The sequence below is a fragment of the Larus michahellis genome, chromosome 6 (genome assembly GCF_964199755.1).
Source record: "Larus michahellis chromosome 6, bLarMic1.1, whole genome shotgun sequence".
NCBI lineage: Eukaryota > Metazoa > Chordata > Aves > Charadriiformes > Laridae > Larus > Larus michahellis.
This window is the reverse complement of record NC_133901.1, coordinates 34,072,983-34,086,825: the sequence shown is the minus strand read 5'-3', so window position 1 is coordinate 34,086,825 and position 13,843 is coordinate 34,072,983. Positions and strand designations below refer to the sequence as shown.

Sequence of the window (13,843 nt, the reverse complement as noted above, 5' to 3'; positions counted from 1 at the left end):
CTGTTCTGGCCCTTGCGCATGAAAGTCTCTGACAGATGTGTAAATATTTCACAGCGAATGAAGCTTTTTGAATGAGTATGAAAATGAGAAAACATGGCCAGGTTTTGAATTCTCAAAATTAGCTTGGGAAGCCTTTACCTTCCCAAACACCGTGAGGCCAGCAAATGAGTATAGCAGAAGAATAGCAGAAGAATTTAACTTCTGAGGATGGGCTTTCAAGGACGAACTTTGCAAGCAAAGGTTGCATTAGCTTGTCTTAAAATTGTCGCATCCTTTATTGAAAATACTTGCAGAGAGCAGAAGTCCCAGAAATAAATTTTGCATGTGTGTACTTGTCTGTTTCACATAGAAATGTATTTGTTTCATTGCTATCTTCAAATTTCTTGGATTTTCCTCCTAAAGTTTAAAAGAATGCCATCTCCTTGTTTTTATAAAGGCTTTAATAATTCAGGCAGGACGTAAAAACAATAGGAATTTGTGATTTTTCCTGCACTATAGAGAAGATATAATCACAGGCAAAGGGAAAACATATAATTTGGAGACGACCTCAGGCAGAAGTATTTTCACTCAGAGAGGTTTCTGAGCCATTTCAAATAATGCACTAATGTATAAAATTAGAACACTTTGTATAATTCATTAACAGATAAAAAGAGTATGTCATTAAATTAGTCACTACAGAAGTTATTTGGCTCTTTCTCCTCTTTTTTTTTTTTTTTTTTGGCACTGGAGTGACGGTAAATATTAATTTCTGAAAATACAACATTTAACCACCAATTGCAACACTTGGTGATGGGGCACGTTGGGGAAGTGGGCAGCTGGGTTACTTTTTGAAATTATAGTGATTTTTCACAATAAAATAAATAGTGATTTAAACAACTTCAGGCAACAAGTTATAACAGCTTCTCCCCAGCTGCCTGTAATTTTCACTAGAGAGTGGGTACAAGGTATTAAGAAATATCTAATTCAGTTCTTCCATACTGGAAAGGCTTACTCAGCATAGCCCTGAGATGTATATTGGTTAATGGTCCAAATAACGGAAGCAAACCACAGAAGAAAAGATTTAAAACATCATTATCTGTTTGGTTTAGGCATTTGGGCTTTTTGAGGGCTACAATGGGTATGTCTTCAGCTGACATTTCTGATAGCGGCATGATGCTTTGCAGTCATTCTGTCAGCACCTCGCTTTTCCTCCAACAGCTTTCATTTCATCAACAAGCTTTTCAGCTCCTCTGGACCGCACATCAATGTCAGATTTGCCATTTCTCTCCCCAACTCTAATTATGTCTGTTCAGATAGGTCCATTTATGTCTGCTACGGAAGATGACAGAGAAAATGGAGCAAGGCTTAGTGGAAAATTCAGTGTGTGTTCCTCTCCTTCAAGAAAACTTGGTGAAGGCGGACGACAGAGTGTTCTTTAAACACAGCAATGTTTGTGAGTGCTTCCTTGTTGGGCAAGGAACAGCTTCACTGGAATAAAATAGCCAGCTTCATGCTCAGAGCATTTAGTTCTTTGCTTTTCACGTGACTGCAAACTTAAGCCTCCAGGTAAAATCAGAAACACCACATTGCCAAGAGAGACCTGTGTTTCTCATCCCATAGGTAACAGAAATATCTTGTGAATTAAATTCTTCTATATGCACTTCTACACATGGCACATCATTTTCTCGGAGATGGAATAATGGAGTGGCTCAAAATGAGCGCTTTGATGAAATTCTCCATAGATATTCCTCTTGAAAAGGCTGTTGTAAATGCCACAAAATTGAGATAATACTGCTCGGGGAGCTCTGTTTTTTCCTGAACTAGAGCTAGCCAAAACCATTTGGGCATCTTTTTCAATGTTAATGGTTTCTGCATTGTGTGTGCTTTCTGAGCCGACCAGGTGGGTAAAGAAAACTTACTTAGCTACACTGGGACTGCCCTGGAGTTGTTGAAGGGTGGTAGGAGGATTGTCTCCTCACTTTCAAAAATCATACGAGGTGTCCCATGTTCTTCTTTTGTCCCGTTAGTGAAAAGGGAGTTTCTTCTCCATCCGTATAAAGAAAAATCTTTTAACGGTGGCGTAGGAATCTTTCATTGGAAAGAGGGTCTGATTGAAATCACCTCATACTGCTGATAAATGTACACAGATACAATAATAGGTAATTACTTTATTATTTAATAACAACTTACATAATTTAAACACTGAAATCCTGACTTCCCGCATCAAGAAGTTTCTGTAGTCTCGTGTCTTTTCGGTGTGGTCTCGGTGGGGATTCCCTTTTTATATATTTTGACTAGTTGTATCTGGTGGGCTTTTGAGCTGCCTTCTCTCTGCATCGCCCTGGCACCTTTCCTTCCCGGGCTGAGGAATCTGGGTGCCTGCAGCCTCCTGGCCAGACCCACCTCTGGATGTGGAATCCAAGTGCAAATGTTCTTGGGTAGCAACTTCATCTGTCTTCTGGATGTTCATGTGTATTGTGTGTATCTTAATAGAGGTTGTTCCCTACTTTTCAAGACAAAAATCTTGGAAATAGCACATGTGACAATTCCAGGGAACTTTTCTTCATGCGTATTTTGGCCTGTTATAGGCTGCATTCCTTTAATACCCTAACGTTTATAAAAGAATGAAGCAGTCCCATAGTTAAAGAAAATCCACACTCAAAACTCTAATGCGATGTACAAGTGACCAGGCAGGTTTTTTACTAGGAACTCCAAACGTAAAATCAAGTGCTGATCCTCAGATATATACTGAGGGAGTCTAAGCATATGAATATTCATCCTGCTGACTTATTAGTTTGCATATATAAAGTTGACTGCCATCATTTCTCAAAGGAGTATCTGCTCTGCTTTGCTGCTTAGAAACTGTGGTCCACTTAAAAGAAATGTCATAATATACACTATAGTAATATATATTGCTATAAATTATGTATCATAATACACATCAAGTGTACATTGTACATCATATATAATCTTATGTATAATTGTAGTGTATGAGATAATCTATTTTTTATATAGGAGCTGGAATGCACAGCCCTCTCTTTAGGGAAGTGGCTCAGAACGTGGATGATTTCCTGTCAGTTGTGTTTGGCTGTTGACAATATAGCAAATGGTATTTTCTAATCTCAGGTGCAGAAGCTAGTTGGTGGCATTTAATAGGGACAGCTGACACGAGTGCTCTACATGGCACTTGTGTATATCATTGTATTTTATTTATTTCTTCCTGCTTTCTTTTTCGTTAGAATGCCGGTGTGTTCAGTAATTGGGAGGATGAGTGGACGCCTCTGAAATGTAGCGTATTTATCAAGCTGTGGCTGTGTATAATGAAATCAGATGTTACGAGGCATCACTGGGGTTCCAGCGTTCCCGGTACCTTCAGCAAAGCCAGACACAGCTGCCCCTCGGATGGGCCGCCTTAGAGGCACCGGTTTGGAAATGCAGTGCTGCTGCAAGCGCTCCCGACAGTCTTAAAATATTCAGCCATGAATTTGTAGAAAATGAGCGCGTCTCTCCTGCTGGATGTAGGTGCAGTATTTAAATCACTCAGACTCGTTAGTTTTCCCATAGGGGAAGCACCATTCTGTTGCTTGCTTTATGATTTTTGCCACATAATTACTGAATTAAGCCAAATTACAGGTGACCGGACTTTCTGCATATCAGGGTGGTGGCAGTGAACTTGCCATTTAAGCACTCTTCAGAGCTAGCACTTACGTTCCTCCCCATTATTAAATGTTCGTTAGTCGCAGGTACTGCTGTAGCTGCCTTGGTCTTTGCCTCAGCGCTCTCTGACGCTGTTGTTTGGGTTCGTTTTGCTCCTGGCCCTTTGGTCCGCTTCCCCTCTGCCTTTTTCCCTTTCACTTCTTTGCACTGCATTGTTTGATTCTAAATTCAATTGCAAAATTAGCAAATAAATAAATAATGAGTTTAGAGGGACATTTCCCACCAACCGGCTGCATCGTATTTCGTTATCTACCCTCCGTTTGGCTTTGCTTGGAGAATGCATGTCCTGTAGTTCCCGCTTTGTGCAGCGTTTAACAGAGCCCATTCCATTTCTTAGCTCCCTCCTCTGTAAACAGAATGATTAATAACATTAATAACATTAATAACATTAATGATTAATAACATTTTTGAAGACATCACTCCAATCTTCAAAAAAGGCAAGAAGGAGGACCCAGGGAACTACAGGCCGGTTAGTCTCACCTCTGTCCCTGGGAAGGTAATGGAGCGACTCATTCTGGATGTCATCTCCAAACACATAGAGGAACAGGAAGTTATTGGAAGTGGTCAGCATGGATTTACCAAGGGCAAATCATGCCTGACCAATCTGATAGCTTTCTATGATGTTATAACGGGTTGGCTGGATGAGGGGAGAGCCGTAGATGTCATCTACCTTGACCTTAGCAAGGCTTTTGACACTGTCTCCCATAACATCCTCATTAGGAAGCTGAGGAAGTATGGGCTAGATGAGGTGACAGTGAGGTGGATCGAGAGCTGGCTGTGTGACAGAACTCAGAGGGTTGTGATCAGCGGCACAGAGTCTAGTTGGAGGCCTGTAACGAGTGGTGTCCCTCAGGGGTCAATACTTGGACCAATTTTGTTCAATATATTCATTAATGACCTAGATGAGGGGACAGAGTGTATCCTCAGCAAGTTTGCTGATGATACCAAGCTGGGAGGGGTGGCCGACACTCCAGAGGGCCGTGCTGCCATCCAGCGTGACCTGGACAGGCTGGAGAGCTGGGCAGAGAAGAACCTAATGAGGTTCAACAAAAGCAAGTGTAGGGTCCTGCACCTGGGAAGGAAGAATGCCAAACACCAGTATATGTTAGGGGCGGACATGCTGGGAAGCAGCTCTGAGGAGAAGGACCTGGGGGTCCTGGTAGACAGCAAATTATCCATGAGCCAGCAGTGTGCCCTTGTCGCCAAGAAGGCCAATGGCATCCTGGGCTGCATAGGGAAGACTGTGGCCAGTAGGTCGAGGGAGGTCATTCTCCCCCTCTACTCTGCACTGGTGAGGCCACAACTGGAGTACTGTGCCCAGTTTTGGGCTCCCCAGTTCAAGAGGGACAGGGAACTACTGGAGCGAGTCCAGTGTAGGGCAACCAAGATGATTATGGGACTGGAGCACCTCCCTTATGAGGAAAGGCTGAAAGAGCTGGGACTCTTTAGCCTGGAGAAGAGAAGGTTGAGGGGGGACCTGATTAATGTTTACAAGTATCTAAAGGGTGGGTTTAAGGAGGACGGAGCCAGGCTCTTTTCAATGGTTCCCAGCGACAGGACAAGGGGCAATGGGCACAAGCTAGAACATAGGAAGTTCCGTTCAAATACACGGAAAAACTTCTTTACAGTGAGGGTGACAGAGCACTGGAACAGGCTGCCCAGGGAGGTTGTGGAGTCCCCTTCTCTGGCGATTTTCAAGACCCGCCTGGATGCAGCCCTGAGGGATGTGCTTTAGGCAATCCTGCTCTAGCAGGGGAGTTGGACTAGATGATCTCTAGAGGTCCCTTCCAACTCTGAAGATTCCGTGATTCCGTGATTAGGCTACCTTTATTAAGTTAGGTAATACACACCAAAGCTTATTCAACTCCAGCTTTTCCACTTGCTACTTCCACTGCCAGCTGGGAAGCACTGGTTCAGCAATCTTCTCCCCCCTCCTCTCAGTAATTCCAAACGTTGTTCTGTTCGTGCACTTTCTCTGAAGCACTGTAATGCAGTGCGTGGCTTCTCAGATAAAGCTGTAAACTCCTGCTTTATTCAGAAATTGCTTACTATTGCAGTAAAAGCCCTTTTGTGCTGAGATCTGAAGATAGGTCTTCTGGGTCGAAGTCAGGCTGTCTCTGCATATTACTCTTGGGTGAGTGTGGCGTAATGTTCCTTCTGCGAGTGGGAAAAATGATACTGAAATAAAAAGTTGGAGTGCACGTAGGTTTTTGGGAGGACAGGCTTATACGTGAGGAATGCAAAAAGAAGAAAAGAAACTTTAGCAATATGTGAGAAAGCACATTGCCTTTATGGTGTGCAATCCAATATGCTTTTATAGGATTAGGGTAAGTATGGACATTGTCTCTGGGTTGTTTTCTAAATAATTTAGCTGGTATTGTATGCAGAGTAAATTGGCTCAGTGGTGCTCCTTCCTGCTAGATACATGCCTTGTGTGTGATATACAAGTAGAAATAATCTTTGTCAAAAGGCTATTTTATAAAGAAGGAATAGTCTTAGGCTTGAAATAACCCCTACTTATGCCTTTTTTTATTCTACGTTGCAGCAAAAGCAGGCCAACTTAGCTGACTAGTAAATGTTTCATTATTCATTATTATTACTCAGTTATTTTGGGGAACTAGAATTTTCAGAGGAGGAGCCAAAAGTTATGCAGGATATCTCGTCTTCAACACTTGTAGCTCCAAGTCTATGTTACTTTGTAGTCCTGAAAGAAAGAATGGATTCTTTTCTTTTTTTTTTTTCTTTCTTAAAATATTTTTATGTGCTCCACAAACACAGCAGGCTATCAAATTACTAGAGAATTGAAAAGGTTTTTTTTCCCATAGAATTTTCTGCTAAGAAAATTGTGGAGTAATTAAATTCGGGTCCAGGTGAGGATCTAAAATGTTCTGTAAATTGAATTGTTTCTTTTGTTTGAGTGCTGATTCAGAGGATGCGCACACAACTTCGCAGTTCAGCTCAAGGGTATAAAACTACTGAAGCGTTGGCAGTGCTCTTTCAGGCCGTGTCATGTATCTTCTCCGCCAGAGACAAGGGAGGGTCATTAAACCTTGCTGTTGACTTCCCAGGTCTCACAGGATGAGTGTTAGTCTAGTTGAGTTGCCATTGCTGCTGGGCTCTCATGCGGCTGATTCCGTATCTCGTATTTTGAGGTGAATTAACTGACTCATATGGACTTTCACATTAGTTTACAGAGAAGCTTCCAAGTGGTCCTTTCCATCTTTCCCATGCTGGATGACTCCCATCCTGGGGCACGCGTCTGGCATGCCGGATTCGTGCAGCTGTGGGGAGAAAGCAGCACGATGCTGCGATGCCAGGGTACACCCCCTAATTTAGTCCTGTGCTCAGCAGGGTCTTTCTCTGCCTGTAACAGGGTGCAGCAGCCTCAGCCCGGCCATGCGACGTGATGCCTCAGGAGCACGTATCAGCTCATGGACGCAGCACTGAGAGTAGCCCAGGAACATGGTGCCTTATCCCAGATTTTGGGGTTTGGTCTGCTGGTTTCAGAAATGTTCTGGGAAGCTGAATGCCACCAGCCAAGGGACAGCTCAACAAACCAACATACCTGTATTTTTTTGCCTTTCCATTTCTTTTGCATCTAAGGATTAAAAAAAAAATCATCTCCAAATTTTCAGGATATTTGGGGCCACATTATGCCCTCAAGGACAGTGAAGAATCCTCTTGTCCTTCATCTGATTTCAGTGGTGTCACTGATGGCAATTCGGAAAGCGATGGTAATGAAGGTGCACTGGAGGCATCTCTGTTCATTACATTAGGTCTGCAGAGCTACACGGAGTTAGAGCAGGAGGAAAGTCTCATCGCCTGCTAAGTTGCTGGTTCCACCTTTAACTACAACGCTGTTGGGAGGATGGTAATTACCCTCGTTGCATTAACAAGTGACAGACTAATTTTAAGCTAACTTTTGCTGATAAATGCAGTAGAACTGCAGACGCTGTTGCTACTTGAAGTACGCATATTAAAAATCGGTTCTTGTGAGTAGTACTACAAGCAGGTGGCCGCTTTCAGGAGAGTTCTAAAACGCTACAGTGTTTTCAGCATCACAACTTCAGCTGAATGACTTATTTAAAATAACTCTATGGGGGACTGCCCTATTTTTAGGTGCATTCTTTAATTGCTGCTTTTCAGTCTTCGGTGCAGTTTTATTATATATTTCCACCTAAAACATGCAATTTGTGTGTTTCAGATGAAATATTACTGTCATTCCACTATACTTTGTGGTGGGTTTTGCAATGTCAGAAAGTAGTATGCTATTTGTTCTTTGATTTTAGTCACGTTTTGGACAAAGATACTCTCAAAGGCAATGAATTCCGGCAAAAGCCATGCCAGGAATTTCTGAGAAAAGGGTACGTTGTTACTAGTTCTGCTAAAAATGACCCTACATTATAACCTTCCAGCCTTACAGGGAGTTTGTGTCTTGGGTGAAATAATAGTTCTGTGCAAGCAGACAGGAGCATCCCTGCCCTGCAGCAACAGACGATGATTGTATACTAATTAGGGAGGTAAATCTTTTACGTATTTGGTCCGTGTGAATCCTTGTGCAAAATGCCATTCTAAAGATGCTTATGGTTTCTTATAGTTGTTTTATAGTAATTTGCATATTTACCCGGAAGAACTATTGTTAATGAGGCGCCTGTGACAGGTTATCACCCTAGCTGCCAGTTAAGCGCATGCCAGAAGCAGAGATGAGTAGAGTTGACCATATCTGCAAGTAACAGGAGGGCTTGTTTAGGGGACACCAGTCAAACAATGTGTCAGACAATCTACCTATTTTTATTTTCTCTACAGAAATGGCTCTGCGCTAAGAGTATATATTCACTGCTAGGCTAGGAGCTGAGTCTGACAGATTTGGATCTTTCAAAATCTCATAGAAAAGCTTCTATTTTAAGGGCACACTAAACTTTCACACAAAGAGCAGAGGAACGGTATGGGTAAATGTGATTCAGTGGTCTTGAAAAATTATGAGATAGTGGTACTGCTTTGACAGCATTACTTCACTTCAGAGATGTTGTGTCAGGAAAAAACAGCAAAATGTAACCTCAGCAACTGCAAAAGATTTTGTTTAAAACAGCAATGACTTCTTCAAGTCACTGATGTCCTTTTTTATGAGATTTGTCTTCCTTCTCGCCCTAGTGCAGCCTTGATGTATCAGGCAGCACGTTCCCTCTCGTTCCCTTGCTTTTGCCTCCTAACTCAGCTATTGCTTTTTGATTTGATGTTCCAATCACATAAATTAGCCCAGAAAATCTTGTGTTTTCCCATAACTCATAGTTCTGATGGAGTGTTTAGACTTCCAGCTTCTCTTGTTTATTCCTCCATGGGTTTTTTGCCCTTGTATCCAGTATTGATGATATTTGCTTTTATGCCTTTGTTTATAAAACTCTTTGTGGGCTTTAACTGAACCCTTCTTTGTCCCAGTTTGGAAACCTCATCCTGCCGTTAGCAAGTCTGTGTGCAGACACTCTTCCCCTTTTCTCCGAGATGTGTTCTGTTCTTGCCCGGCAGCTGCGGTTAAAGCTTTTCTCATAGCACTGTCTATGCAGCTTTCCATTTTCGTTCTGTCTCTATCCATTCTTGCCGGAGTCGGGGTCCTCACCATCTTGGCTGCCAGCCCCAGATAAGGTCTCAGTGGCAGTACCGGCTCTCCCTGTCGCGTACGGAATTTAAAGGTCATCCAGCCAAGCTGTAAAATACTTCTAAACCTCCTTTTTTCGTTGCCGCCACAGTGCAGCAGATACAAAGAACTTCTCCTGCTACAGGAGCTGAGGAGATTTCATGGGCCCCACTAAAGCAGTAGTCCAGACAAGGAGGAAGGAAAGGAATATATTTTTTTTAAAGCTTTATTAAGATATTGTCCTTCCTAAAGCAATTTGTAACAGTAGTAGTGAGTTATGCTTATAACTTCCCATAAACACTCCATACCTGAGGTACAAGTGTGCTTGCTGTCTGTGCAGAACCTTCTGAGGTGCTCAGTGAGGTCCTCTTCACCATAGGTTTGGTGCTTCTGCAGACATGCTGAAGGCATTTCAACCTGCCGCAGGCACAAGCATTTTTTGTTTGTTTGGAGGGACATTCAGCAAACAGCTGTTCTCCCTTTGCCTTTTTGAACAATTTAGGAATAACGTCACACATTCTGACTTCTCCCATAAACAGTTTTGCGTGGAAAACTGAAGTAAAATATGAGATTTTGAATTTAGAGTAAAGGCTTCCAATACTAAGATGTCTGTGGACATTCAGTTGCCAAAAAAAGGAGGAAAGAACATTCAGTAATGAAGAAAATTGGTCACATTACAAGAATTAATAAAATTACCTATAAATGTCATCTTCTGTAATAAATCTTCATTCCCCAGAATTGCATTTATCTCGTGTATTAACACATTGTGATGCATATACTTATACACAGAGTGTGCCGTTCTGTGCTCTGGCTGCTCGTAGTGAATCCCTCTTTTTGGAAAAAGAACAGATTTGGTTTGGTTTATTGTTGTTGTTTTGGCGTTGTTATCTCGGGCATAGCTGCTGCTCAGTTCTATCAACTGTCTTTCTTCTGCTTGTAGAACTTCTGCAGTTTATTTTATTTTTTTCCTGTGGTAAATATGTCAGATGGATATTTCAACTTTCTTCCGGCTTTAAAACTTGCTCATGCCTTTTGGAGTAGCAGGTGTTCTGGCACCTGATATGTTGTGCTATGTTGGAGGGCCAGATGAAATATCCTGCTGAAAATGGTTGAAGTAGTTGTTTCTGTGCGTGGGAATTTAATGTATGCACCCTGTGTAAGGCTGGAATTGAAGAGTTCTGAAATCATATAGCTTAACTAAAAGGATGACAGTGGTTTTTTGTGAAATATAGATGGTGTTTCCCGTGAGCCATTTAAAACTCAGCTAATGTCATAAATACAAAGAGCTGAACTTAAGGACGCTATTTCTGGTGACCTCTCCTAACACTGCTAAGATTTTCCCAAGAGTTCACCATCTAAGAGGTTATATTGGAGCAGAGATTTTTTTTTTTAAGTGCTCTGAAGTTTAACATCCTTCTAAGCTTGTGGGTTTTGCCTGTTAGTATCTCGCTTGGGCTGTTGTCAGTCTTGATAAGCGCAAATAAATCACTGCAGCTTTCTGGCTCCATCTCATCTTTAGGATTTTGGAACGCTACGTCCAAGATCAGATTCCCGGTGCAACGGTCGTGGTGGAATCCATTGGTGCGCGGAGGTTTGGGGATGGCTACTCTGAAGAGGATTACACCAAGTCTGACCTCATGGTCTACGCAATCGACCCACAAACAAACAGAGCTATAATGAGGAACGAACTGTTTAAGTGAGTATATTATTTGTTGTTCTTCCCATAGTTGTATGGACTGGAAGCCTGTTGGTCTGTCTCTTTCAGCAAGTGGTTCAATACATAAGGAACAGAAAAACCTATTGAAGCAGTTAGTGCATGCCCCTACACCTACCCTATGTGCAGCTTGGGAGTTTACAGCTCTACCAGCTTCAGCCCATTCCCTTGAGCTGAGTGGCCCCAGAACGCATGATTTAGACATTGTCACCATGAGAGCTTGCAATACATTTTGTCTACCCTGTGGAGGAGCTTCCAGTTTGAATGCCTCTGAAGGAACTTATCTGCAATGTACCAGAACTTCTCTGTGATCTCCAAGCAAAGGCTTTGGTGCTCCAGTCGTTGACCTTCAGGCTTTCTGCAGTTTCCACTTGGAGCATATCTCTTTCTCTTTTCTTTTTTGTGGAGACCAAAGGAGAAAAAGAAAGGGAAGGGGAAGGAAGAGAGGTGGTGTGCACCTACATGCAGGAAATCAGTAGTGCGTGCAGATGCCCAGTGGGTGAGCATCCCACCAGCTGCTAGAGGAGATGGTGAACAGCAGTAGACAGGCCACTTATAGTCATAATTCAATGTTGGTTTGCCTTGTCAATTGACTTCCAAATTAGCAGTTAAATTGTATCATACAATGAGTGTCACATAAAACATAAGAGACGGCTTTTCATTGCCTGATTATACTCACAGCATGTTGGCAATGAATGGGCCAGCTCTGATCACTGCAGCAGAGCGGTTTGATAGGGGACCTGGGCTTTTGCACCTTAGCAGAGCTCTGGTGGGGTATCACTCTGGCCAGCTGCTGCTTTGGGAGCCAGCGGTAACTCTGCTCTCTGCCTGCAATAAGAAGAGAAACCAAAGATTACATGGGTAAGGAAATGCAATTAAGGTAATCTCTCTACATGTTTTTTCTGAGTCATCACTAGCGGCAAGTAGGTTCTAAGACAGAATTAGTATCTCAACCCGTTCAGTTGCTGATGTATCAATATGGTTGTAGAATCATTTTGTTAGAAACGGTATTTTTGTGTTTCAGCATTCTGCATACGATTCAAACCAATGAAAATGCTAATCAGGCTCTTCTGATAAAGCGGCCACTATCTTTTGGGGTTTTTTTGCATGAGTTTCACCTTTGTGTTTGCTTTTTATCTCAGTGAAAACTAGACCAAACTGCTCCATGATGGTATAAAGCAGCATGTCAGTCAGCGGCCTAAATAGCAAGCGTCTGTGAGCCATGTCGGTGGTCTGTGATTGAAAAAGGGCTTGTTCTTCTGAGCTCTTAATTTAGAACAGATGAATTATAGCATACTAAAGCTCTGCATATATTCAGAGTTTATAGGTTGGAGATCACTGTGATCAGTCTGACCTAGTATAATAAAGACCATAGGAACTTCCAAAACTAATTCTGCTTTGAGCATGTCTTTCAGCAAAGCAACTGCTCAAGATAATCCAATCAGCTACAACCTTTGTGTTGTTATTGCATGGTAATTATTTTTACTGTCAAAAATTAGTTCTTTTTTTTTTTTAATTTGTCTAGATTCAGTGATAAAGCTTTATTATAACTTCGGGGGCTAGATTGAAGCATCCAATCGGTGCTTTTCATTTCTGGTTCCCACCAAGGTCTAGGCTTACAATCACATCATCCTCTTAATTTGTTTTCTTGAGAAGTCCCTTGACCTCTGCACTCTGGGCTATGTTTTAATTCTTTCAATCACTTACAGTTTTTTCTGAACCCTCTCCAGTCTCTCAGCATCACTTTCTGAACTAGGAATATAAAAATCAGATTGCAGTTTAGCAGCGGTGGCTTGCAGAGCGGTGGCAATACAGCCTCCTTCCTTCTGGTGGCCATTTGCCGTTTGTAGGTGTCTCCATGGTCATACTGTCTTTTTAGGTCTCAGTGGTGCACCGGGAAATAGTATTCACTTGTCCACTGCCAGAGCTGCTGATCGTACCCAGAATGGGTGATTTCATTCAGGAATGGAAGTGAAATTAAGGAAACCTGGCAGGAAGCGAGCAGAAACCCCTGATAGATAACCATTTTCCTTTCTCTCTAAGGAAAAGTGCCAGTTAACCTGCTTGCAGTGACTGTTGTTTCCCCAACCCACTCTCAAAACTAGTCTTATTAAAATGTATCTAACCACCTTACACCCAGGCTACCTACTGATCCTTCTTTATCATTAGTTTTCCACCTTTGCTGTCTGTAAATTTTTTAAGGTCTGTGTTTTCTTCCAGTGATAGCCAGTTTAGAGCATGGCCAAAGTGGGATCCCCTTAGAAATGCCCAAGGTCGAAAGGACAGTATTCAGTGCTGTCCAGGTTCAGAAAATTTATATGACCTTAATGACAGTTGAAAATCCTGATGCCCTTTTACTCCTCACTCTGTAAAGCTCTCTGCAACCCTACTATTATTAGTTTATGAAAGTGAGCTAGTATCCGTGCATGGAGGCAGTTAGCCCTTTCAACTCCATTAAAAGGATCTTTTTCTGATGCAGACTCTCTTCATAGACAGAAAATGTGTCTGTCGGTGCCCTTTAAAAATACACGAATGTCTTTTTAGGGATGTTTGTGTGTCCAGTGACAGACACAGAATAGAGTAGAGTTAAGATAGGTTAAAAAGCAGTTTTTCAAATGTGAAGGGAAGGTTATTCATTTGACTGGTCTGAAAATGTATGGGGTGTCGGCTTAGAAGCAGCCTCATTAAAATGCTCCATGTGCCTGCATACTCAGCTTTTTTTTCCTTCTTTTTTCTCTCTTCAAAAGCTTTTAAATATTTAAATCAGCAAAATCCCAGGGAATGCTTTCATGGCTTGAGGG

General features: G+C 42.1%; 1 protein-coding gene across 22 annotated transcripts in view; it reads left to right on the top strand.

The window, feature by feature from the left end:
* Positions 1-13,843, top strand: part of PCDH15 (protocadherin related 15) — a 799,343-nt gene that overhangs the window by 753,749 nt on the left and 31,751 nt on the right. For all 22 annotated transcript variants that reach the window (XM_074589898.1, XM_074589897.1, XM_074589896.1 and 19 more), the window contains one exon: positions 10,848-11,024. In XM_074589898.1, coding sequence (XP_074445999.1) covers positions 10,848-11,024 — 177 coding nt within the window. The remainder of the gene's footprint in view (positions 1-10,847; positions 11,025-13,843) is intronic.